This window comes from Centruroides sculpturatus, unplaced genomic scaffold (genome assembly GCF_000671375.1).
Source record: "Centruroides sculpturatus isolate CEXI.00-Female unplaced genomic scaffold, Cexi_2.0 scaffold520, whole genome shotgun sequence".
NCBI lineage: Eukaryota > Metazoa > Arthropoda > Arachnida > Scorpiones > Buthidae > Centruroides > Centruroides sculpturatus.
Window position 1 is genome coordinate 87,035 of NW_019385076.1, and position 27,292 is coordinate 114,326.

The 27,292-nt window shown below is 28.9% G+C and overlaps 2 protein-coding genes across 7 annotated transcripts in view; one reads left to right on the forward strand and one right to left on the reverse strand.

The window, feature by feature from the left end:
• LOC111634308 (ADP-ribosylation factor GTPase-activating protein 1-like) overlaps window positions 1–24,931 on the forward strand; it is a 53,334-nt gene extending 28,403 nt beyond the window's left edge. For 2 of the 4 annotated variants that reach the window (XM_023379054.1, XM_023379053.1), the window contains 7 exons: window positions 2,914–3,028; window positions 4,541–4,597; window positions 8,082–8,147; window positions 11,004–11,063; window positions 13,238–13,374; window positions 17,210–17,323; window positions 24,557–24,931. In XM_023379054.1, the coding sequence (XP_023234822.1) occupies window positions 2,914–3,028; window positions 4,541–4,597; window positions 8,082–8,147; window positions 11,004–11,063; window positions 13,238–13,374; window positions 17,210–17,323; window positions 24,557–24,857 (850 nt within the window). In that variant the 3' untranslated portion in view covers window positions 24,858–24,931. The remainder of the gene's footprint in view (window positions 1–2,913; window positions 3,029–4,540; window positions 4,598–8,081; window positions 8,148–11,003; window positions 11,064–13,237; window positions 13,375–17,209; window positions 17,324–24,556) is intronic. The other 2 variants (XM_023379056.1, XM_023379057.1) reach the window with 2 other exon arrangements.
• Window positions 21,157–27,292, reverse strand: part of LOC111634311 (ornithine decarboxylase-like) — a 21,593-nt gene continuing 15,457 nt past the window's right edge. For all 3 annotated transcript variants that reach the window (XM_023379060.1, XM_023379061.1, XM_023379062.1), the window contains exons 5-11: window positions 23,722–23,894; window positions 23,505–23,639; window positions 23,120–23,285; window positions 22,503–22,659; window positions 21,871–21,974; window positions 21,599–21,807; window positions 21,157–21,527 (exon numbers count right to left, since the gene is read on the reverse strand). In XM_023379060.1, the coding sequence (XP_023234828.1) occupies window positions 21,464–21,527; window positions 21,599–21,807; window positions 21,871–21,974; window positions 22,503–22,659; window positions 23,120–23,285; window positions 23,505–23,639; window positions 23,722–23,894 (1,008 nt within the window). In that variant the 3' untranslated portion in view covers window positions 21,157–21,463. The remainder of the gene's footprint in view (window positions 21,528–21,598; window positions 21,808–21,870; window positions 21,975–22,502; window positions 22,660–23,119; window positions 23,286–23,504; window positions 23,640–23,721; window positions 23,895–27,292) is intronic.

Here is a 27,292-nt window from a genome sequence, read left to right on the forward strand (position 1 = left end):
AAAAAATTGAGATGATGAATCTATATTTTTTGAATATTTTCAAATGTCCCAACACACATTTCATATTTTATTAAACAAAACAGAGAAAATATTCATTTTGTATCCAATGTCCATATATTTCGAATGAGATAAATCAAATCGAACAGGGTGTTGTTGATGCACCATTTCAGTTAAATGTTCGTCATCCATTGGTAAATTAAATTTATCGTTGGTGAAAATATCGTTTTCGTCAAATGTACTTTCACGGTACAGTCACGCCAATGCCACTGTACAGCACTGTGACGGACGAGTCTGGACAGGGTGGTTTAAAACTAGGTCAATGATTTCCCACAGGCAAAAATTCACTGCACTGTACCAGCACATCACTGTTGTGTGTAAATGGACCTGAAACTGCAATTAAAATATGAAATTAATCAGATCTAACAAAATAGTTGTTAATTAAATGTTAAAGAAAACATTCTTCTGAGTACAATAAAATAATAACATTGTAATTTGATTGACTTAAAATTGGGAAGAGTTTTCATTTACAAGACAATAAAACAATAACAACTTATTGACAGTGATAGTAGTAGCAGTAGTAGTAGTTAGTCAGTGTGAGCTACACTGACCATTTATCCTGATTTTAAAAATAACATCTTCCTCTAAAATTTCACACAAAGTGGATGTTAATATGTGTAAGGTGAGATAATTTACAGCAAGTTTTTTAAATTTAATATGTTTATTTTTGCATTTTTGAATTAAATAACAATAAAATACATAATAAAAAGAGCACTTTCAGAATTCTGCGAGTATTTTACAATATTAGAAAGAAGAAAAAATGAAAAAATTAAATGTATAATTGTAGTTTTTGATGTAATGCCAATAGTTTCATAGTTTTAGAATAAAAATGCATTTGTTATTTTTGTTTTGTTATGCACCCTCTAGAGAGGGATTGGCATGCCGGCATTCCCAGGGATAAGCTGGCATGCCCATTTTTATCGTACGGAAATGTCTGATTTTGTGGTCTTCCCAGATAGACCAGCAAGCCAGTCATTCTGTGAAAGAAAATATGATATGAGATATGGAGTTTATCCTGCATCTCCAAATTTTCAAAATGTTGCATGTTATTTTTGTGGTTTTATTTTGCATTGGTATGAGTTATAAGCTGCCGAAGATTATATGCAGAAAATTATTGTATTTATTATCAAAATTGATGGTTTAAAGTAAATATATAATAAATTTTTATAAGATTTTTAAAATTATATTTTAAAAGAATTTATTAATTTTATGAATTTTTTGTTGTAGATTATTTTCAAAAATAATTTGTAAAATTAAGAAATGTAAATTGATTTATTATTTAATCAAATTTATTATACAGGGTGTCCAAGAAAATCTACATTATTAAAAAATTTCATTTAAAAAAATCTGTGATTTATTTACTATTGAACACAAGACTGTGTTATTATTAAAACACTTGGCGTTTATCCACTTTATTCAGTTGAATAAAGTGGATAGTCAACTGAATAAAGTGGATAAACGCCAAGTGTTTTAATAATAACACAGTCTTGTGTTCAATAGTAAATAAATACGAAAACACGGTTTCAAAAAACGAAAAATCTGTGATTATCAAAATGTGATTTGTGATAAAAGAGAGACTAACTAGCAAGTTTTTCATTATGGAAATTAATACAAAAGCTGAAGTTGTTATGCATATATTTAGTGAACCTCAACATGTGTGTCTTTAGTTGCATGAAGAATGCCTGATCGAAAATTGATTTCCTGCCAGGTACAGTTTCAACAGGACAGTGCATCATCGCACTGGGCTCTTTTCTTACATAATTTGCTTGATATAGTGTTTCCTTGACAATGGATTGGCCATAGGGTCAACACTACTCCCGTAGATTGCCTGATATACCCAACAGGATTTCTTTTTGTGGAGCCACATGAAAGACATTGTGTACTAAACACCTATTCCTAATATTACTATTTTGAAAGAAAGGAAGCCCTTGCAATATCCAATGTTACACAGGAAATGCTAAACAACCCTGGCAGGAAATCAGTTATCAATTGGACATCCTTTGTGCAACTGAAGGAATACATGTTAACTTTTGTACAGTGTGTTAGTCAGAAATGGTGTTATCACGATGTAGTGGAGAATAAACATTGGAAATTTTTAAAAAATTTTCCATGTTTGGCCCCATAGCCAATCCATTGTCAACGAAACACTATATCAAGCAAATTATGTAAGAAAACTGCCCAGTAAGATGATGCACTGTCCTGTCAAAACTGTACCCGGCAGGAAATCAATTCTTGATCAGGCATTCTTTGTGTTTATCTAATTTCTGTTTCACAAAAAAAATTTTAAACAGTTATGTCTAGTAAAGAAAAATTTTTTTTTATTGTCATGTAATTCCATTTTTTATGTGAATTTTTTTTTCGCAGTAGTTTTTGGCTACTTTTTGGTGATATTTGCAAAATTTTTTTGTGGATATAGACGTCGTTCTCCAGTGCCACATGATTGCTCTTGACAGGTATATCCATCAATCACTGCAGAATGGTTAAGGTTCAGTGAATGTACACAAAACATTTTCAGCTTTTACATTAATTTTTGTAATATAAAAAAAAAACTTTTTGAGTTAATTCTTCTTTTACTACAAACTGCATTTTGATAGATTGTATCATATTTTTAAAATGAAGTTTTATAATAATGTAAATTTTTATCAGATATCTCGTATTTTGTTAAATCTAATATATTTAATTTCGTGTTCTTATAATTACATTAGATCATAGATTAAAATAAATTGTATGAAATATATTAAAAAAATTTTATAATGTATTACAGTAAAGAATTAATTATTTATATTTTTAAAATAACAGAAATATTATTAACATTGCATTTATATATATAAATGTAATTATTTATAATTCTTTTAGCAACATTCCTTCTAATCAAGGGAGTCGTTATACAGGCTTTGGCTATTCTGCACCTCCACCTCCTCGTAGTCATTCTCAAGAAGTATTTGATGGAGCTATGGCTTCGTTGTCTTCTGTAAGAATTATCTTACTACATCTTAACTATTTTAACTTATTAATAACTATTGTATGTATTATGTAATAGTTGTCTTTCCATAAGCTATAATATAAAATTTGATATTTAATTATAATCAGAAGAATTATTTCAATACTTCAGTGTTTTTTAAGAAATTTTTATTCAGTTTTATTAATATAGCAGCATTGAATTTAATTTTTAAAAAAATTAAATTTAGGGCTGCTATTTATTGATTTCTGTATGCCAAATTGCAGATCTGGCCCACACATTAACAGTTTTAGCATTTGATGCATAATACTTTTCAGTTTTATATATTTAATAATTAATAAAGATGATGACAATTTCATGATAATTTATTAATATGAAGTAACAAGAGTATCATTATTGTGTGTTAAATATTGTTGAAATAAATATTTTAACAAATTGTGAAAATGGTGTTGGTAGAATCAGAATTGAAATTAATTTTGGGTGGAGTCTGATTTGGAGTTGCTAAAAATGTACAGACATCAACTCTGATCTCCATGTAAAATAACAAGAAAATACTATTTTAACATTTTCATATAATCTTTTCTTTTTCTCTTAGTATTAAAAATGTATGGTAATTTTTGTTCTTATTAAGTTTCATTATTGTAATATCACTAAATTGGGAAAATAAAGGAAAAAAGTTCTAAAGATACAGTTAAAATAACCATTAGGCATACTTGAATATAGGTTAAGTCTAAAAGAGTAGCCTGATTATTCATATGATGGTAATGAAATGTCATATAATATCAATTACCATTATTAATATACATGTATGTTGATATTTTATGAAGAAATAGTTAGAGATATAAAAATTAAGAAGCTGGATTACAGGTTTTGTAGTCTGGCTGTACAGTTCTGGTTGAAGTAAAGTAAATAATTATTAGTAAAATATATATATTAATTTTCAAAATACAATAGAAACTTGTTTATCTGAACTGTTTTCAAAAAAAAAAGAAAAGAAAAAAACTAGAATGTATAACATTTTACCACAAATAGAATATAGAGACTAAACTCTCTGTGTAACTGACAATTACTAGTGCAATCAATTGTAGTGCTACAAAACTAGTTCATATATGTAACATTATGTAAGGTTTTGAGTAAAAATTAATTTACCTTCAAATATAGTAATTGTATTACAGTATTTATAGTTCATGAAACTTTAAATGCATGGTGCTTGATGTATTCAGAAAATAAAAACAAATGAATTTCTAGATTATTTGAAAATTTGTTCATCTGAAAGACCTCTTGTCCCATTGAGTTTGAATAATTGAATTACCACTTTTTGATTTTGAATTTAATTTATAGCTTATGTTAATTGAAAATCTATGAATTTACTGAATAAATAATAATTAAAAAGTTTCAAACAATTTATGATAAGTGTTTTAACATTGTCTATTTTAAAAACAAATTTAATATTTTTAAAATTTGCTTTTATATTGATTATTAGATAATCTAAATTTGAAGTTATATTTATATGTTTATTTTTAGGGTTGGTCAACATTTGCTTCTGGAGCTACTAAATTTGTTTATAAAGCATCAGAGGGTGTAAGTATTTAATTTGAGAGTGTAATAATGTGAATAAACAACTTTATTTAAACAAATGATAAGTTTAATCAGTTTTGCACAATCATTAAATTAATCTGATAAACATGAATACTTTAATAACTTTATCATATTTTTGTTATTAAAAAAATCTTTAATTTTAACCATAATTACTAAATTTAATGACTGTTGATGATGTGAATTTTGTTTTGGCTGAATTTTATGATGAATATAAGTGATTCAGAATTTTTGACATCAAGAAGGTTGTGCCTACTACTCGAATTTTGCCCAGTTTAGGGATGGCAATGATATGGGTTGTAAGAGGAATAAGAGGATGGAGAAGGAAATGATGAGATCCAGTTAGAAATAGTTGTTCAACATGACTTAACTGCACAACACACCAGGATGAATATAAAAAATGCGACTCACATTACCCAATTAAATTTTGAATAAAAAAGAAACCTGAAGAACCCAGAAGCGGTTACAAAAACGTTCACAAACATTAATTGTAATAACACTGGTTAGTTGGTTAATGTGAGTCACACTTTTTATGTTGTTCAACATGGTTGGCTGTGTTACAAACATTCATTAAATAACATTTAAGATCATACAATGTGTGCATTGTAATGTCCTTAATGCATAAAGAGAGTTTACATTCATCATTACATTCATTGCAAATTACAATACATTCAAAGTCAACTTAGAACTTTCCCCATTGAAATAAAATACAAAATAACTAATTTTTGATGTTAGAAACAGTTCTTGGTGCAGTAGAGTTTGAAGTTTTGTCAATGATTTCCCATCAGGTAGTGCACAAAATAGTTCTTAATGAGAGAATTGCAAGAGTCTGGAGATGATTAGCACACAATTCAGAAGAATGGAAAGATGCATAAACAGTTTGGAGAATGGGTGATGACTGAGATTTGGCCAAAATTATTGTACTCACAAGTGACATTGTCCAATCAGAAGGTTTAGAATGATACTTCCTTAGAATTGCTTCTTGTGAGCAAAGTGTGACTAATGAGTTGAACAAGGTAGCTGTGTCACTCCTGTAGGAAGTTTATATGTTTTGTCTTCTAACGAAATCATATCATTGAAAGCTGTGACTTTAGACTTAGCAAACATTTAAAAAGATTTTATTAAAGATTTTTTTTATTCTCACAATAGATGTTAATTTCTGTCGTGTTAGTAATGCTCATTAAATTATTTCATATTCTTCTGTGTATACAATTAACATTTCTTTGAATACAAAATTACTGAGCTAACATTTCCCAATCTTTGAGTTTCATTGCAGACAGTGAGTAATCACTCAAATATTAACTAGGGTAGTAATTGCTTCCATACTTGCTTCTGTATTGCCTATTACTTTTCTGGTATCTGTTTATCAACATATTGCAACTCTAGAATTGATATGCTATAATCTTTTTACAGACTAAGTATAGAAATCCAAGACTTTCTTCTACATAAAGTGGTCTCTTAAAAATGAGATACAGTGAAACCTCCATTAACAGACACTTTTGAATAATGGACACCTCTACTTAATGGACATTTTTACAATCCCAGACCCTTTAAATAGGACATCTGTAATATTTACTCCTAAATAATGGATACTGTTGTCCATAACCGACCTTATGAAAACGTAAAGTCTTCAATATTTCAAAAGAATTTATTATGTATGAAGTATTTTAAAAGAAAAACAAACAGTCAGTTGAAATACTCTTTCAGATGATGAATTTTGACTGTAGTAGGCATCAGATAAAGATTGGCTTAAAATAGGAATAGAAGGAGGAGGGCAGGTTATAAGAAGTCAAACAATATTCTTTATCTGTTAGATAGGTTTATTCTGGTTAAGTTGTCAATCACCATTTATTGTCATACATATTATATTAACATTATTAAACTTCTATCTTATTGTTGGAATTAAGCTTATAATACTAAAAAATTATGAACTTTTCTGAAGTTTCATTTAATAAGAACTGTAGTATATTAGTAATGAGAAAGAAGCTTAAGATCATAAATGATGTCATAAATACAAGAAAACCGAATATCTATGTGCATTTTAAAGTGGTTGGCAAATTGCCTTTGTAACACGACCTTTGAACTTTTATCAAACAGATGTTGTCATAACTGTTTTAACAGCTTTGTGGTGACTAAAGTGTAATTTTTAATAAATCAGTTACTGAAAAAAGCAAAATTGTTTAAAAAGTTGCACCTACTTGATAACTACAAAGCATAAAAATCCCTGTATCAATTTTTATTAGTTGCTTAGATCATAAGTGTTACAATTCTGAATATATTTCACACCCCTTGAAATAACCTTCATAACTCAATATTCAAACAAGATTTTTATGGCTGAAAAAATAATATATTTTATATATATATTTTAATTATATATGCTACATATGCTTTTTGGTATATTCACATTCCTGATGCAAATTTCATGTTTTCATAATCCATTGTATTCTTCACTTTGTAATGGCCAGGTTAAAATAAAATATGGCCACTAGCATATACCTTTGAATAGCAGAAAAACTTCTTGGTTCTGGCAAAGAAATGAAATCTTAAATTTATATTAATTAATTAATTTTAATTTGAGTCATTATAAATGTTTGAATACTTACATTTTTAATTATCAGTGAATTCATATTTAGAGATATAGTCAAAGTAAAAAAGAAACAAGAAAATTGGGAATTTTATGATTATTGTATACTAAATTACCATATTTATTCAATTATAAGCTGACCCTAAGAAATTGAAAACAAAAATTTAATGATTTTATGGATAGTAGAAGAAATAAAAGATGAAAATTTATTAATCAAGCTTAAAGAATAAATTTTCCACCATTTAATTGTTTATTTGCTGTCTTCAGATGACTCGGAAATGTCATCACTTGATTTTTTGTTACTGTCTTTGTAGAGAGCATTGTCTTCTATGCCGTTGAGTGCATTTCAGATTGAATACTTTTTAAACACACTAGTGATGACTTCTCTAGAAATATTTTTCCATGCATGCATACAAAATTTGCAGAAAAAAATATATAAAATAAAGCTGGAAAATATTGGCTTCTGGTTGATATTTTCCAGCTTTTGATGATATTTTTCCAAACTTTTAACTATATTGGTAAAGGGAATCACGTATTTTACTGACTGTAGTAATGTTACCAATTCTAAACCCAGGGACATTTTTTGAACTGTGAAAAAATTAAAAAAAGGTTGGCTTGCAATTGGGTAAATAAGATACTTTGTTTTCTGTTATGTAAAGTTATAGATTATTGTACTATTGTTACGATTACAAAAATATTTTAGTTTCACTTGTATTGAGAAAAATGATTCTGGTAAATCAATATTTTTGTGAATAACAGTAATTCATTGAATTATCAAACTTATATTTCTCAGTCTATAAGAAAAATTTAATAATTTTATAGATAGTAGTATTAAATTTTTTATACGTTTTTGTATTTATTTGCCTTATTTAATTTCTTTTTAAGGTTGTAAAATTAGGATCTGCTGCATCTCAGAAAGTAACAGAAATTACAGAAACTGTAAATGAGAAGGTTTGTTAAAAAATAAGCTTTTTTTTTCATATTAAATTTACAGAGTTATATGCAATACAAATATACTGTATAATATAAAATACAGCATATTTGTCTGTAGTATCTTATGATATAGGAAATTTGGCAATTAAAAAGTAATGTCTTTCTAGTAGTCTTTTAACACAACTTGCTCTTCCATTCTGTATGAAATACAGATAAAACAGTTACATTTTTTACTGACTGACTTATTTTTGGTTATTTCATTATTTGGAACTATATAAAAATTAAGTCGAAACTCTGCCTGTTGTTAAAAGTGAATTGATTAATTTAACTATATAAAAATTATAAGTGTCACTCTAAATTTCAAAATCTGAAAAATTTGTAATTTAATAAGTGAACACTTGATTTTGAAAAATTAATATTTAAATGGAAGAAATTTCAATTGTTATTTATGATGTTTTATATTCACTTCATAATTTTAAATTGTTATTTGTTACTTTAATTATTAATTTGGGTAGTAAAATAGAGGTTAATTATATAATCTACCAGGTTCTTTTGAAATTTTTACTGATCACCATTAAGTGATTAAAGTAAAATAATATAAAAGATTTCAAAATTTGAATGACAAAAAAATTACAGTATGATAGTTCAAAAAGTTTGTGTATTTCCTAAGACAGTTTTTACTTGCATGTTTGGCCATTTATATTTTAATATATTGACTTGCTTATCAACATTATTTGTAAGTATATACCCCATATTTTTTTCAGATTTCTCAGATATCAAATATGGCTTATAGAAAATTATTTGAGAAATTTATCTTTTTTACCATCTTATTTTTAAATGAAAACATATATTAAAGAAATTTTTATAAATTTCTTTCCAAAGTTAAATTATGTAAATATTTAAATTAATTTCTGTGATTTATTAAATGATAGTAAAAGACTTCCCAGAATTACATTAAGACTTCCTTTAGTACTTAGGATGCATTCCTAGATGACAAAGCATTAAATGAAACAGCATTAAACGAGGTTTTAACACACAGTAAATGGGGAAAGGGGAACACTCTACCAAAAATAAACAAATTTTACTTTAATTTTAAGTTACCTGTTATGTTACTATTATAGTCTGCATTAACGAATTATAAGTGTCCTTCTTCAATAAGACAAGAGCCCTGCTTTTATCTGCCTTGAGGACGATGATGTTTTGATCAGCCAACCATTTCTTGGGCCTTGAGATCACACATGGAAGTACTGCTATGAAGGAACTGGCAACTCCCGCATCAGCAGTTAGTAACCACATCCCCACCCTCCTTTGGTTTGTATGTGTATGTGTTTATATGTTAGTGGTTATATCAATGTTTGTACTACGTATACTATTCTGTCACCATGGTAATGGTAACACACATGCATAACTGTTTACATGCAAGCTTGGAGTGTTCCATTGTTTTGAAACCTGCTTGTGCTGTTCCAGATTTTTTGAAAATAATTTCATAATTTTTGTTCTTCAACTTCACTTGTTTGAATCTCATTGGTTTTTTAAACCCAAAGAAGACCAAAAGTAAGGTCGAAAGCATTTGTTTTCTATTAAATATTTAGTACTTGACTTAAGGTTTTTGAGTGTTAATTAATTAAAAAGTAGTTTCGGAGGATAATTCACTCTTTCAGTTATGGCTTAAAGTGGTTCCAATGTCAACTTGGCATTTACCATTTTCCTACCGCCTCGGCACCTGCATTTTAATGTCGAGCGAAATGCTTTTTTGTGTCATCTTTGTTTTAACTGTGTTATCTTTACACCCACTCATTTGAATAATCTAAAAAATTACAATAAATTACAAATATATTAATGAAATTGAACTAAATTGAATATATATTAAAATTTGGATAATAAGGATAAATTTCATAACCTCAAATAATAAGGATTAATTTTTAATGAACAAATAGGATTTTTATTGGTTTTCTTACATGATAATATTGATGATTACAGCACATAAATTAATAATGTTTTACGCAGCACTCCAAATCATATTGATAGAGTGGACACTGTTTCACTGCTAATGAACATGATGTTTGAAGTTATGAAAGTAAAACTTTCATAACTTCAAATTTCATAATCTCAAACTTTCATAACCTCAATAACCTAAAGTAAAACTTTCATAACCTCAAATTATCATTACACTTACAAATTGCTACTCTCCATCAGTTGTTTGTTAATATTATTTACAAAGTTTCAGTTTTTTATATAAATTAGTTATGTTAATTAATAGAATAATTTTGACAGGTATTTATATTAATATTTACTTGGTGATTTTAGATTTTCTTTAAAGGCAGTGAAGCACCAAAAATCCAGATTTGGTTGTTGAAAAATGGATAATGAACCTTTCAATGATAATTTTGGCCTTGTGTTGTGGACATTCTAAACATTTATTTGGAATTGTGTAAATTATATTTTGAATCTTTGTAAATATTCTTACATCCCTTGTGAAATATTGACTTGAATGTAGAATACTTAAACTGGAATTAAAGTGTGTTTGGAATTGACAGTGGTTAAAATGCTAATTTACAAGTATACATTATTTGAAAATCAGAATGGAGTTTGGATTTTTGATGCCTCACCATATTTATATTCATAATAAAATGTAAAGGAAAACATAGATTAGAAAATGAAAAATACGTTTTTGCCAAGCAATATTTAAATTAATTTTGTAAAATATTTTGTCAAGTAATTTTTTTTCTTTAGTTGTTTTTATGCACATGGCACAATTTTATTCATTTTTATCCCAAAAATTTTGTTTCGGTTTAATATTTGCATTTAATTTCTAGCATTATTTTTAAGTTGCTTTGTGGCTTTGATATTTTTAGTTTCAAAATATTTTATCAGGTAAAAGAAGGCTCATTAATTGAAGATCTCCAAACGCAAGTACATACAATAGGAAATAAGGTAAGTTCTTAATATTAGATTTGAAAATTTTGAGTTGATGTTTGAGTTAAAGAAGTTTTTTTAATTTCATTTTGTTGATATTGATGAGTTTGCAGCTTGCTAAAATTGATTTTGGCTTATTCTAAAAAAAAATTATTTATTAAATTATGATTTACATATATTTTATATTTATATTTATGAGTGTTATGTTATACTTGATGAAATAATATCCAGTTTTTGTAAACATAATACAGTAATATGAAATTATTACAGATATATTTATGAAGTTATTAATCTGGATGTTTATTTGAGACCCTTTTGAATTATTTGTTATCTAATAATTATATAATTTATATAAAGTAAATGATCACTAAATTATATTGAAAGCCAGGAAAAAAGCTTATTTATTATAAGTAAATTGTCACAGATTTCAAGTAAAAGTATGTGTGTACAAAATAAAACAAAAGTTGGAGATTTCTTTATGTTTTTGGTAAACATTGATTTATTATATGACTATTAAAAAAGTATCTTTAGATCGATTGAATTTATATTTAATCAATCTAAATTGGTTGATTTTTTATTAACACATTTCATCTTGAACTTTTAGTTTTTATTAGAAATTTTAACAAGAAAATCATTTATGATATGTTGCATAATGTCTTTAATTGCTATATGGAAAAATTCTGTTATAAAGGATAAAATTTGACACATTTCCTTTCATTACGTGCATTGCATTTGTGAGACATGTTACCTTTATTTTTAGAAATAATATATAAATGAGCAAATGTTATTTTTATAAGTGGAAGAAATTACTTAGGAAGAAATAAAAGTATATTTTAGAACAAAGTATAATTATATTCATCCATTAATCCAATGGTATATATTATTATTTGTTGATTGATCTTTAACCAATGTACTTGTAAATGTTGAATATTTTGTTCACAATTCTCAATTATCTATGACGTTTTTTTTTTTTTGAATAATTACTTCTTTCTAAAAATAAAATAAAATATTTTTTTAATAATTTTTTAAATATTTTGTCAAATTAATGTGTTTTGTTTGATCATTTAACCAAGAAAAAATACATTTGGAAAGGCTCTTTGTAGAATATGCTATTCAAAATGAATCAAAAAATTACAATGCTTTGAATTAAACTGACTTTATGGTTTTATTGCATAATCTTTTTATTTTATGGCGCGTGTTGGATGTATTTTTTATTATTTTGCAAGTATGGATTAATTTGTTTGTATTTACCATGTTTACCATGAAAGTTTCATTTAAAATGAAATTTTCATGGTAAACATGGTAAGTTTCATGGCTTGTTGGTAATGAAGTAATTTTTAATTTATGATCCACTACTGATTAGTCTTTATAAACATTATTATTTACTGTTCTCCACAAAAATTCTAGTTATATAAATTTGGGAATCACAGAGGCTAACACCCTTGAGGTTAAGTAGTATATCGTGCAATAATTTCATTGAAAGGTGTGCAACGATTTACTGTGATATGGTACCATCTTTCTTGAAATATGTATTTCATTTTCATTGAGTTTTGCAAATGGATACTAAATTTCAGAATATTATCATTTAGCATTTATTTTGCCTTCAAATAAATTAGAACTCTCAATACTTTTGACAAATATAAACTTATTATTATTATTAATTATTATAAAATGGTAAAAAAAGTTTAATTTTGAGGGTAGTGATGAATTTTATAAAGAAAACTGTAAATGCTAAAACAAGTAAAATCTTCATTAAATCTTCTCTGTCTCCCCACTCCCTTGACCTTTAACCACCAAAATTTAATAGCATCAATGCTCTTTATACACAAGGTACTGTACTGTGCCAAATTTCATTTCTTAATCTTTACTCCTCCTGAGACATTAAAGAAAATACATACAGATCCATAAATTTTTTTTTTGTTCAGGAGATCACAAAATGTGGAGATTTGCAAAAATTTTAGAGGGTCAAATTTGACACAATTTCAATTATTTTCCTTGTTATGTACACATAACAGCAATAAAATTGGAAATTTCACAAATTTTATTAAAACATTAAAATTTGTGAAGTTTCTTAAACTGTATAAAAGTAAAGCTATTAATGAATCTGTTACAATTTTTTTAAAGAAGTTACTAAATACTTTTTAATTTATTTAAAATTTTCAAAGAAGTTAATTAATTTCAATATATTTCAGGTTGTAGATGTAAGTAAGAAAGGTTGGCAAGATTTGTCTGTAATGTTTAGTCAAAAAGCAACAACTTTGGAAACTGCGGAAGGAGCACCTACAGAAAAATCTTCTCTTCTAGGAGGCTCCATAAATAAGGATTCAAAGTAATGTATTTTTATAAATTGATTAGTTTTTACGTTTACACTGGAATCTTGATTATCCAAGATAAACCTGCAAGTGAATATACTACAGTAGAGCATCGATTATCTGACTGTGATCAACTGTCACATCGGTTAACCGATCGTGTTCTAGTCGGCAAATTCAAATGTCCGCTAGTGATGTGGCACTATAATATTTGGCTATGTCTTCGCTACTTTAATGTTATTTTTGTTAAATTTTTTCATGTTTTAGCAGGCAACATGGTTCAAGCGTAAAAGGGAGTCCAGTATTTAAAAGAGGCTTAATTTTTTAATTATAAGTGATTGTTTGTTTCGTGAGCAATAAAATAATTTAAAAATAATTTTTAACAATACAATAGCGACGGTTATTATTTAAAAAAAATTTGCAATATACTAATTACATGGGATATACTAATATACTATACTAATAATATATTTTTTCATACTTTTCAGTTATCTATTTTTTCAGTTATCCGACCAACCCCAGTCCCCAATTGAGTCGGATAATCGATGCTCTACCGTACTTCTCTTATATTGCAATCCATAAAAGAAAGTTTAAAATGATAATGTGTATTGCAAAATAGTTTGTCTTTGTTATATTTTATCATTTAACTTCAATGTGAGATAATCCATTCATATGTAACTACAGTATACTCTCAATTATACATCTTGCAGATTATTAGTGCATGCTTACATCTTGTTAAAAATTTATATCAGAAATAGAAGTATTTGCACTAAAATAAAAAAAAAATCTATATTGTTAGCTCTAACTGTTTAAAATTGTATGTTGAGCATCAGAACTCTTTCGGATTGTCAAGGCATAAATTAAGTAGTGTTACAAGTACAGTAAGTGCAGTTGATTCTTGAACAGTATAGCTTTACTTATGTTTATACTGTGTTTTCTCTTTTTTTTTTTTATTAAATAACTTGAATAATTTTCTTATCAGTAAATCATTAATATCTCAAAGTTAATGACATTTTATGATGGTCTCTAGATGGTACTGGGAACTGTCATTCCCAGTTAGTAATACAAGAAATTGCATTACTAACTGGTGAGATGTGAGATGATAGTTCAATCAATTTTTCTGAATTTTCTGTTTACTTTAAAAATTTGTTTAACTCTGATCACATCTAAAGCTTATTAATTAATTAATTTATCAGTCTAAAAACATATTTTATTTGTAATGTATAAATTACTTACATTAACCTTCCTAATGTGACCCAAAGTTGGTTGATTGCGCAGACTTATCACACCTTGTAGAGTAAATGATGAAATGGAGTCCGAGATCAAGTTCAAAAGTATATGCTTTATTAGTATTGGAAATGTATTTCAGACTCATAGTACCTCATCATTCCAAACAGCAAGTGTAGATGATTATAAGCTGAATTTCTGGTATATATACATAACATGAACTTGCTCTCAACTGAATTGTTAATCAAACACTGTGTATTTCCAAAACTAATAAAGCATATACTTCTGAACTTGACCTACAAGGTGTGATAAGTCTGTTCAATCAGCCAACTTTGAGCTACATCAGGAAGCATTAACCCAGACAAGGTGGGAGAAAAATTACTGTTATGTTAAATTTAATACAAAATTAAAAACTAAATGAAAGAAAAATTGATTAGTTTCTCTTAAAATAGACTTTGCAGATTATCTGTGCCTCCATTGTCAGTGATAGCTTAGGTAATCTAGAGTATACTGTACAATAATGCACATTTTCATTCTTAAAACTGTTATAGCTTTAGCTGTACAATAAATGATCTAAAAATTGTTGTCTTATATATAATAAAAATCCACTCAGATTATAAAAAGAGATTTAAAAGTGTCATCAGATAAATATTTTATTTTATATTAAAAATTAGAAATGGCCATGGCCATCTATTTTAGCCAAGATTTTGGTTATCAGTCCACTTTACCTCTGATAATTGGGGTTCTACCATATCTAGTTTTGATTTAAAAGATTATACATAAGTAAAATAATCAAATTTTTACATTTTTGTCTATTTTACATTAATTTCTAAAGAATTTCAATAATTAAAAAAAATTTGTTTATTTTTAAAATTTTAATGTGAAACATTTCGTTGTTATAAATATATTTTGAATATCAAACATTTATAAGTTGAATTGACAAAGGGGTTAAGAACTTTTTTGGCTAATTAATGAATTCTAGGAAAATTGGAACTTAATGGAACCTGTTTAATATAAATTTTAGCAAGTAACAGTTCTGTTTTATCTAACTTATAAAAGTTTGAGTAGAAGATCTAAACAAACCTTCATACGTTAATGAATGAATGAAATTGCATCCAATTGCTTTGTCATGATTTATTATTAATAAATCTCTTCTATATTATTTTCTTTGCTTCTTCTAACATGAATATCTATTTTACTATAAATGAATTACAGTTTAGTTTTTGTACATACAGAATTTATATAAAATAAAATTAATTTTTCAAATTTAATTAATTAAAAGGTAAACTGCTGAAAAGTTTGCTACACAATTCAATTTTTAAGTATTTGACTAATTTATTTTTAAAGAATAAGTTCAGTTAGAAGGTTAAAATGCCAATTCTTAAATTCAAGAACATTTAAATGTTAATTTGAATGATTGATAAAGAAATTAGAGCTATGATATAGTCTCCTTCGATGACAAACTATCTTTTATGTGATTATGAAATATCACATTAATTGTATCGACTGTTCTATTTATAATTTGGAAATAACATTTGAAGAACTTGATTAAATTTTTATTCGTTTTACTTACTTTTAAGTGTAAATTTTATATGTATTAGCTTACTTGTAATCCAATATAAAAAAAGTAAAGACTATTTCTGTAACTTTTTGTATTATTTCATATTGATCAATTACAATAATAATATGATGCAAATTTTTAAATAAGATTACAGGTATCTTTTGATTAATGCAGTTAAATAATCCCTCGATGCTGCCACATATATCAAAATGGCATTAATTAAAATATCTGCCACATAATTTTGATTTAAAAGATGATTTGTCATTTTTTAAATTGTCCAGTAAATTGTAAAGAGATTGCCACAATTAATTTCATGTGTTAATCAAATCTTGCATTAATCAAATTCTGTGTTACGAAAGCGGATGCCTGTACTATTAAAATAATGATGATTATGATGCATTGTGTGTGTGTGTGCAAAGAACAAATACTAATAACCATAAAATTTGAATGATTTATTTTAATAATTTCAGTAAAATCTTGATTAATGGTCTAATTTGGGTGAGGGGGATGTCTGTTAAAGCCAAAAGTCCATTTTATAATAAAGTAGGTTTTTCGAATGCATGTTAAAAAATTGACAAATTAATTAGTTTATCTGTAGATACTTACGTACGACTTATGTAGATAGTTTTGTGTAATTAAAATTAAATATGTATATGAAATTTAATTTCGCAGAAAAATTTTTCTGTGTGTATTATTGTTAAATCTATTCTGTATGCACTCACCATAGTTCTGAGACTGTAATAAGTAAGTATATGATCTAAATTGAAATAAATAAACAAGCACTTTTTTGGAAAATAGTTTTTAATAAATAATGTTCTGAAAAAGAAAACAAAATTTAAATTTGACAAAAACACAAAACAGTTTCCTATTTTTTTTGTCTTCAGATGATATATCGAGACACACTCATTTTGTCATGAAGGTAAGAACACTTTTGACTTATGACAAAAAGACTGGAAATTTTGTCCATTAAATCAAGGTTTTATAATTATATGATTGATATGAAGGTGAAATATTAATGATTTGTTTAAATTACATCATTATGAAAGTATTTTCTTCTCTTTTTTTAGTAGGAATAAAGATATAGATAAAAGTAATACACCTTTACTTGATGAAACTTCAAATTCTCCAGATAAGGATTCCTGGAGTTGGCATGATGAGGAAAACAAAAGCCAGCAAACAAGGTAAAAAATTATTAATTACAGTAGAACCTCGATTATCCGGACTAATTGGGGATGAAGGTAGTCCGGATAAGGAAAAATCTGGATAATCGAAACAAATACTTTGTTTTTAATGATGTTTTCTTTTCGATGACATATCGGCAATATTAAAAATAAATTCTGTATTTAAATCGTGATCAAATTTTCAAGAAACAAATGTTTTATTGAATTTGGACTAGTACTGACCAGCACTAACAGACTAGCTATTGTTTAAAAGGCCCTCTGGCGGCTCAAGAATACGGATTTTGTAAAATAAAAAGCAGTCGAAACTGCATTTTTATGAATAAAAATTTGACAAACTGTTTATCGTTTTATGACGAGTAAAATTTTTTCGTCACGTTCTTGGCTTTTAAGTAATGCATAAACCTTCGAAGCGCGAGGCCCTTCTGACCGCAAGGCATAGGCGGTGGCCCATGTTGCCCATGCCTTACGCCGCCCTTGGTTATAGAAATGATGTAATTTGAGTATAAGTTATTTATAAATACGTATGTCAAGTTACATTTTTATTACAACGCAAAATATATTTAAGAGTTTACGACCACTGTGCCAGGTGAGACGTTGTTGAAACAAAAAATGTTATGCATTTCATCACGTACATAAACAGTGTCGTAATTCGCCAAGTGCAAATCAGCAAATTCGTAAAATTTTTGTTTATTTTGAACAATCCGGATAATCGAAAATTCGGATAATAAGAGGTCTGGATAATCGAGGTTCTACTGTATTAACAAAATAAAACACATAGCAGGTACACAATTATTTATTTTAGTAGGGATATTTTTATATATTTACAAAGCAATTGGTATGATTTGTGATTCAGTACAGATTTTAAGTAATAAAATTTTGGAAATAAAAAGAAATATAGTAATTAACACATAATATATTCTATAAATTTCCACTGGCATCTATCTGTCTGTACTGTACTTCCTTAATCTCAAAAATGGAGTTAGGTAGATGACAGTCGAGACCAGATATGGAAGCTTAGGAACAGGAGTGCATGATTAACTATAGTCAGACCTGTCTATAATGGAACCCCAAGGGACGAAACAACTCTTCTGTAGTAGACAGGTTTTTGCTATATACTGTACAGATTATCTACTATAGGTATTCCTTGATTAATGCAATTAATAGATTTCTCAATGTTATTGCGTATATCAAAATCACATCAATCAAATACATAATCAAATACAAAAAGTTGTACCTTCGTACGTAACTGAACAATCATCATTTTCTAGAACAAATTTTCAGTTAATAACAAATATTTTTATTTTAACTTTAATTTTTTCATTCATCCGTAAAAAAGTTCTCAAGATAAAAATGAGTAACCAATTTAAAAATAAAATAAAACCTTACAGCTATATATTTTTGTCAGACAAAATTATACTCAATTCAGTTTGTTTTTTTTTTTTTTATAAGTGGAAAAAAAAACAAACTGTGTGTGGAACACAATCATCAGCATGTTTTACAACCATTTCAAGTGAATGTAATGTTTTAACAATACGTGTCTGTGACACACTAAGATTTGTTGCAAATTCATGAATTCATCAATTTGTAACAATTTCTTTTCAACAGCTTTTGGGCCCCATACATTTTGTATCCTTTAGTTCAAAATTTCTTGAATGAAACTTTCAAAACCACATTTGACACATTCAGAGTTTAGAAGCATCTTCCTTGTACACGGTACAAGTATTTTTTACTGTTTGTATAGCATAATATCCTTTATGGAACTTAAAAAGCATGCATAATATGCTGATGTGCATTTTATCTGTAGACATTTTGACTTGATTTTATTCAAACAAACCTGATGTAAATAGTTTAAAATAAGCTTCAAAACAAAGAATACAATCTCATCTAGAATAAAGTGTTAAATTTAACTACTTATAATTACATCATATATTTATGTTAAGTAAAAACAGCTGTTAATAAAAATATGCAAAAACTTTCCATTCAAATTCCAATAAAATTACTGTAATACAGTAGTCATATTTTGCTATTCTGTATTGGGCATGTTATTTTTTGACTTTTTTATGATTTATAATACATGCTAGGCTTGTTAAATTTGTGTTAAATTGGATAAAGATGCCAATTTTTTCATTATACAGCCCAATTTTCCTTTCTGTTTTTGCACTAGACAGGTTCTACTATATACAGTTTAATTTATATTAATTTTGCAAGCAATTCAAGAGATTGAAGAAATTTTCTGTTAATAAGGTTTTCGCTATATGCAGGTTTTGTTATAGACAGGTTTGACTGTATATACAAACTTCCAGTTTGGACCAAAAGTCATTATTTCAATTAAAAAATTTTCCCAGAATGGGATTAGATAGATGACCAGCATGACTGTACTGTTATCAGGAAAAGTATGATGTACAGGGGCAAGTCACTATTAAAATGGAGAGCACATATATTTTAAGTTAAATAAATTAAAAATAGGATTAAAAATTGCAGTCTGGCATTGTGATCATGTCAAATAAATAATTGTGATTTTTAATATATATACTTAGATTAGAGGTAAAGTAAGAATGATAACCTTGTAAAGTAATATTGAAATCAAGAAATTTTATATATTAAAAGTGAATTACATATATCTTTGTATTGTTTCAACTAGTGATTCTATTATACAATAGAAACTTGCTAATGTAGATTTGATGAGACTCGATCCAGTTTGAATGAACACCAATCCAAATAATCTAGAATTTTGTAACATTTGAACTGTTAGGGATATCGTATAATGTATTCGTAGTAAGTAAAGATTTAGATTTTATTGATGAAATATGTATGTGTACAGCATTCTACAATATTGAGATGACTTACAAATGTAGCCATCACCTTCACATATACCTTGTAGATTGAGCCATTTTGTAGAACACCAAAACTTTACCAGTACAGTATTGCATTTTAATTTTTAAAAAAATTAGATTTTATTTATTTAAACATTACTATACTATTATCCAGATATGAATATACCAAAATTTTACATAATTACAATTTTTTTTAACTGCTCTGCCAGCATTACTAGAGGGTTTTTTCAATACCTATTACGGATTCAAATGGGCTTAGGTGGTCCGGCAACTAGAAGTGGGATCCGACACGTTTGGGTCAAGACTACCTTAAAGAATTCCTGCATTTGATTGGTGTTCCCAGAGCAGTTGGCAGATGGTCTTAACTTTGATTAATTGTTGGATAAACAGGAATCTAGTTTGTGTGTGTTCACACCCACACAAACAAATTATTGTATATAATTTCAGAATATAATAATATCTGATAAAATATTAAAATTAAAATGATGATCAGTAAAGACTTTTATTACTGTAGAAACAGTTAGTTTAGTATTGAATTTTATTTAGATTTTCTTTCACTTATAAATGTATGACTTAAAAAGCAAACATCAATAAAAATGTGATGATTATTAAATATCTATAAAGAATTTCATTGGAAGAATAAAATTCATACGAAAAATTGTCCGAATTATTTAAGTACCGGTAATTTTTTTTACTTTTTAAATTCAATATCGAAACAAAATTTTTTATGGATTAATTTTACAGTAAAGTACAAATGAAAGTATTTTGATTTTTACAATCAATCAATCAATCAATATATTTTATTAAGATGTTTCAACAATACATCTCCTGGTTCCGCAAACAAGCATAGCCAGAAGTAAATAACAAAACAATAAATATTACAGCAATAAAGAAGAAATATAATGCTATTTACAATAATATTATATCAAACATTATTTATGTCAATATTTAGTTTATATTTTAACATTTTTATGGTTATTTTTTTATCANGGTCGCGTGGAGTTTTCCGGATTTTCTTCACATCTTTAACAGTTAAATAGGGACCAATTTCCCAATATTACACGAATAACCCCTAAATATGGGCCAATTTTCCATAAAAGAGCATTGATCTGAATTTTCCCAGGGACGTTTCTTCAGAATTTTCCGCTTTGGACGGGTTTCCGTTTTATTCAAGTTCCGTGTTAGACAGGTTTTACCGTATATAGGAAGCTGTTTTCACTCGTTTAATATACCACAAATAATAAAAAATTTATTAAGAAATAAACGATATAAAAATTTAGAAGTAGATTTTCCCCTGGAAAAATAATTACGATGAAATATTCAAACGTCTTCTAATTTCACTCCAATTCGGTAGATTTTGGAGGTATTTTCTGGAAAATAATTGACGTCAGGAACGAAATTTCCTTTATAATTTTCGAGTTAAAAAACTGATCATACTCACAAAGCTTGAAAAGGAAGAATGTATTTAACTTTGGGCGTGTTAAACCCATTAAAACTGGTGTTTCGAGTGAAGGAATAAGCGCCCATGTCGCGGAACATGAGCCAATCCCCCACCGACAAGTCGGGGAGCGAACATTCTACTATTCTATCTGTAGAATCGCACGTTGGGCCCCAAACCACGGATCGATGAACCGTGTTCGAATGGTTCCTCTGTAAGAATATATTAATTATAATTACCTTACCGGATGATTGTTCGATCATCGTCGATATTACCTTTATTGCTATTGGATAATAAGTCATTTTGTAGTAAATGACGTCGCTAAAACTTCCGAAAACGCCGTCGTTTATGTAATAATGACATACTTTCGTCTTTTCACCTAAATACATAAATATATAACAATATTTAATATAATTAATTGCATTAATCACGAATTTCATTTATGAAGGATTAAATAGGCTAAGACGAGTTTAAAAGTAATTTTATTAATTAAAAATTTGTTTTTGTAATTTAATCAAGGCGAATTTAAAGTAGCTTCTTTGTAATACGTCGCAGAGTTAAATTTAAGCAAGTTTGAAATAAAAGAATAATTTAAATTATAGTCCACGCTCGAATTAGACCTATTTGAAGTAAAATTCAAACTGGTTGTCAAATAACCAATAAAAAAGATCTGTAACGAATCTTTTATTTCGAAAAAGTTCCGATATAAATACAGTGGAACCTCCAATAACGACCGCCATTCTTTTCCGCAACTTTTTCAAACGCCTATAAAATAACCTTCTAACACGGTCACATTTTATCTTCAGCGAGCGTTTGAATGATTTTACATTGTTTTGTGGTGTTTTATAAACTTAATTACAAAATTTTCCTTATTCTAGAATATTTATAATAGAATAATAAATGATACCATTTTCTGTAGCCGTTTCCATTTCTCGTTTGGCTATAATGTTAGCGCACAATACGAAGGAAGAAGATACAAGAAATCTTCCCGGATTTGCCACGATCTGTACTTCGTTACTGGGATGAAAATGGTCGTGTAAAACATCTCCGACAATAGAAGATATCTACATAATATAATTTATTTTTAACGCTAGTATTAAATTTATAAATAAATAAATAATTAAACTCCTTCCGCCTACGGGCCTGGATCCTTTTAGCAAGCTCATTATGGATTCGACCGAGCCAACAACCGAGTGGCCGGTTGGGGAGGAATAGGCTCTACATAGATGGATAGACCGATCCGGAAAAATTTCTGTTATATTACCAGACATACTAACACAAGGGGTAATTAACTTAAGATTATAAAGGATCAAAGTATCGACTATATATTTAAATATATACTGTATATGCATAAAGGACTTAATCCGAATAAGGGGATCAACGGAGAATCTGAAGTGGCGGCCAGACACCTTAATTGGAAAATTAAGATGTCGCGGCTGCTCCAATGCGGGCCTGGCCGAACCCACGATGGGAGTGCTAAAATGGGGCCCTTTTAGTGTTTATATTTAATCATTTGTAACGCACCTCGTTGAAGTTGACTTCTAAAGTTTCCGTTTTCGAGGGAAATCCAGTACCAAGATCAAGTATAGAGAAATGAAATCCTAAAGATTCTCCGATACTAAACACTCGACTGGCTGTCAAAATGGCGTTTGTGAATTCTTCGACTACTTCTATATTTTCTATATAAAAACTGAAATGTTTTAAAGCAAAAAGAATTATTTTAATAAGAATACTTTCGAACGATTACATTTCAAACAATACAAGTTGTAAGGATCGGAAGAATCGCCGAGAAATTGAAGCGTATCTTCGCTTCATTTATTTACAAGAAATCAATTTTATTACGTTTAAAAATAATGGGATAATCTAGTAAAAATGTCAACAGATTATCTAAATTAAGAACATAATTTACCTGACTCCAACAACTCGTAATTGTAAATCCCTGGCTTCTTGTAGTAAAGAAGAGACTTCGTCCAGATGGACGTAGCCAGATTTTATGGCATTTTTAGGTCCGGGAGAATAAGAAATATCAATGGGAAGAATCAGTCTTTTAATAAAATATTTTTCGTTTGTAAATATTTCATTTTTAAATTTGAAATAATACCAGATGTTTTGAATGGAAAACTTACTCGGCTGACGGGTGAATGTCTTTAATCTTTTGTAATTCGCATTTATTGTCGAAGAACAGCCATTTTACCCCGCATTCGGCAGCAAATGTTAGCGACATGGGGGATTTACATTGATTGGAGTAGCAAATACGAGAAGGATCGATTCCCGCTCTCAAGACATTTTCAATTTCCATCTGTATTTTGATAAATGAGTAAATAATCATTGTATTCTTATCCAAATATAAATTCGATTGGGAAAAGACAGTAGCCTAACTAAAACCGATATTAGGGGGCCTGGATTAGAACGCGCCGCTACGAAGTAAACTTTTAGATGGGGCCGCCTTAACGGCATTATAGGCCCCGGGCCCAGCGCAACAGGTGATTGGTAAATTAGTGTTAAATTTGGTCCGCGCGTAAATTAGCGATGGGCTCCGGGGTAACTGCCCAGCGTGCCCATGCGTTAAAAAGACACCGAATGCGCTTTATTCGTAAATAATATCCGATTTATTCCTTTCCCTTTAGAAAACTAATTAAATATACAGTAAAACCTGTGTAAACAGGACTCGAATATTTTCCCTGCTTGCAAGATTTCCCTTTTGAACAGATTTTACTAAACATAGTATTACAGCAAAGGTACTTAAACATTTCTTGATACTTCTTATTAGAGTCAATTTAATAAGGATATTATATAATAAAGCTATTCACCTGTCGGCAGAGTTCTAACAGTTCTAACTGGTCTAATGTTGAGAACACTCGTCTTCCTGATTTCTGGCTCAATTTATCAAAATTTGATTTTTACAATAAGAATGTATTAATTCATGGAGAAAAAAGCTATATTTCTTATTTATTTATATAGCCCAGTTAAAACAAAGAAATCGCCTTCGGCCGCCGAGTGGAATGCAGAAGAATGGAAGTCGAAACCGAATCGTGCCAACAAGAATAGTAAAGGAAAACAAAGTTCTAGTATTAATCACTCAAATAAAGGAAAAGATATCAAACAGTGTCAGGAAGGAGAAAAGCTATTAATAGATTTTGGAGAGGAATCTAAATCTGGAAACGGCGAAGTAGAAGGTAACTGGGGATGGGAGGAAGACGATTGGGAAGACTTGGAAACATCTAGTAAAGGATACCAAAGGATAGGCTCAAAAAAAGACTAATTTGTCAAAACGTAAAATTTTCTGATGAGGGTTTATGAATTTTCTCCAACTAAAAAAAAAATCTGTGACTGGAAGAATATGTTGTACGTTTCCAGTTAAGTTTATTTTTTCCATATATATATATAAAATTGTGTTTTTAAGTAATATTATGCCGCTCAAAAAATTATTTCTTAAACTATTGTTTATATTTAACTAAAATGTATTAAAATTCATTGTATATAAGTATTATAAATGTGAAACAATGAACGATCGGTATTTTAAAATGCATAATGATAACAAATTAAAAATTTTTTTTTTATATATTTTTTCAAATTCTAAAATAAAATCTTATTTGATATAGTCTTCCGAATTGCTTACGAGTATGCTTAAATTAATTAAAAATATAACTTATTTTACTATACTACTAAATATATAGAAATTCTCATTTTTAACCAAGTTCGTTTATTTTCGAAGCAATGTTATAAACATTTTTTAATCACTTTTATTTTATCAACAGATTTAGTCAAATTATTAGCATAGCGTACATTTACGGCAACATTTGTCCAAAATGCAATTTTAAGCCATAGTGTTTTAGTAAATTCGAAAATCTCTAAAGTATAAACCTCGTACGTTGAACCGTTATTTATTTTTTAATCCCGCTAATACTTTTTATTATTGGATTTTAAAATGTACTTTGTTAGAATAGTTCGCTTTCGTGTCAAAAGAGGCCTTGAAAGGCATCGGATATTCCGAGGGAGAAAGTAGTTGCGTGCTCACACAAGCTTGATACTCTTGACGAGCGTGCGAGAAGAACCCTTTTTGTACGCTCGTCCGTTGTAGGGCCCTACCACAAGACGATTGACGGTGGCCGAAATACCCGAGACGATGCTATTTGAGGATTCTTGCTTCGAACGCGGGTCCACTATAGTGACGTAGGTCTTTACGGCTTCGGTCTTCCCCTAACGAACATGTATTTGAAAATAATGACAAGAAATTGAAGATTACTTTCGAAACAAAATGAATAACAAAGAGAAAATTCTCGAGAAAATCGAGATTTAATTACGCATACGGTTTAAGTAGAGGGGGGATGAAAAAAAGGTACACCACTACGCGGGGGGAGTGGATCTACGTAGAATTTTTTGGCATACGAGACATTCGTTCTTATATGCCTAAGTCCTATCATACTAGGCATTTCAACGTCGAGGGTTCATAAATTATCGTACACCTAATTAAAGAAGTTTGCCAAAATTACATCGTATGTAACGGGGAAGGGATCAAAAGAGGCGCAACAACTTTTTAACCACTCGACTCCAAACAAAACGCGTATACAGATTACGTACATAGTCCGTTCCATCAGTTAGTAATAGTATTGCGAATGGTTGTTCAGTGAGTTGCCATTTCCCCGTACATTTTTTATAATTTAAAGTTTTTGAGCAATGACCAATGTAGTTTTACGCCCCAGCATTTCCTTGTTAAATTGTGTGATACTCCACAGCGAGAAAAGAAGAGATTGATGTCTCCGTTAATATCTCTAGATGTCAAAGGGTCATATGACAATGCGTGGCGACCCTCAATTTTAAAACTTACGAGAGGTACCAAAGTGCCACAAAACATTTTCTATTTCTCGAAGATTTCTTAAGAAAACATCTGGGCTTTGTTAAATAAATCTCCCCGAATAAAGGTTATTAATTATTGACAGTTTGCCAGACATTTGTGGTCTTCGCCCGGTTAAGTGGCACCAGTTGGAACGGACGAAACATCGTATTGGTGGGGATGACGGTAGGGGTAGAAATACAGTATATGACGGAGGTATCTGCGGTTTGTTTTATGGTGAGATGGTCGTAACCTGGGGTGGGCCTTGTGTAGACTGAGATAGGTGAGAGAGCGATTGGTTCGAGAAGTTTCTAAAAAATATTTTTTACAATCTTCCAAATTCTCCAGTCTGTTTAAAGTTCTTCGTTTAGCGGCTCCGTAGAACTTCAAAGGTATTTTTTCTGGATATACGGTCGACGGGTCAATTATACAAAACAGTAATCTAACGTTTGTTTACAGTTAGTATAAGCTCTCGAACCAAAGTAAATGTGACCTTCCGAGTCGGCACCTCCTTAGTGCCCAGTCAGGATTGACACCACCGTGTTTAGAGGAACACGGAAGCCGAGACGGCGATTTCGTCGTCCGTCGCGCGAGCGGTCCCGTACGCGAACAGTCGGATTCGACAGGTCAGAGTTAACATAGGGAAGAGACTCGAACTACCCTTAACAATCAACAAAGGGTTTATTAAAAATTTAAATGGAATAAAGTGTGGTCGCGGAGAGAGAGAGTTTACATACGATTCGCGTGGCGATAAATACCTGACAGGTTATCTTATGGATCGAGGTCTTCAAACCGCTGTTGACGATGTCACTTCCAAGTTCTGGGTTACGGAAATATCCAAATAGGCACTTAAGTTCGTTGTT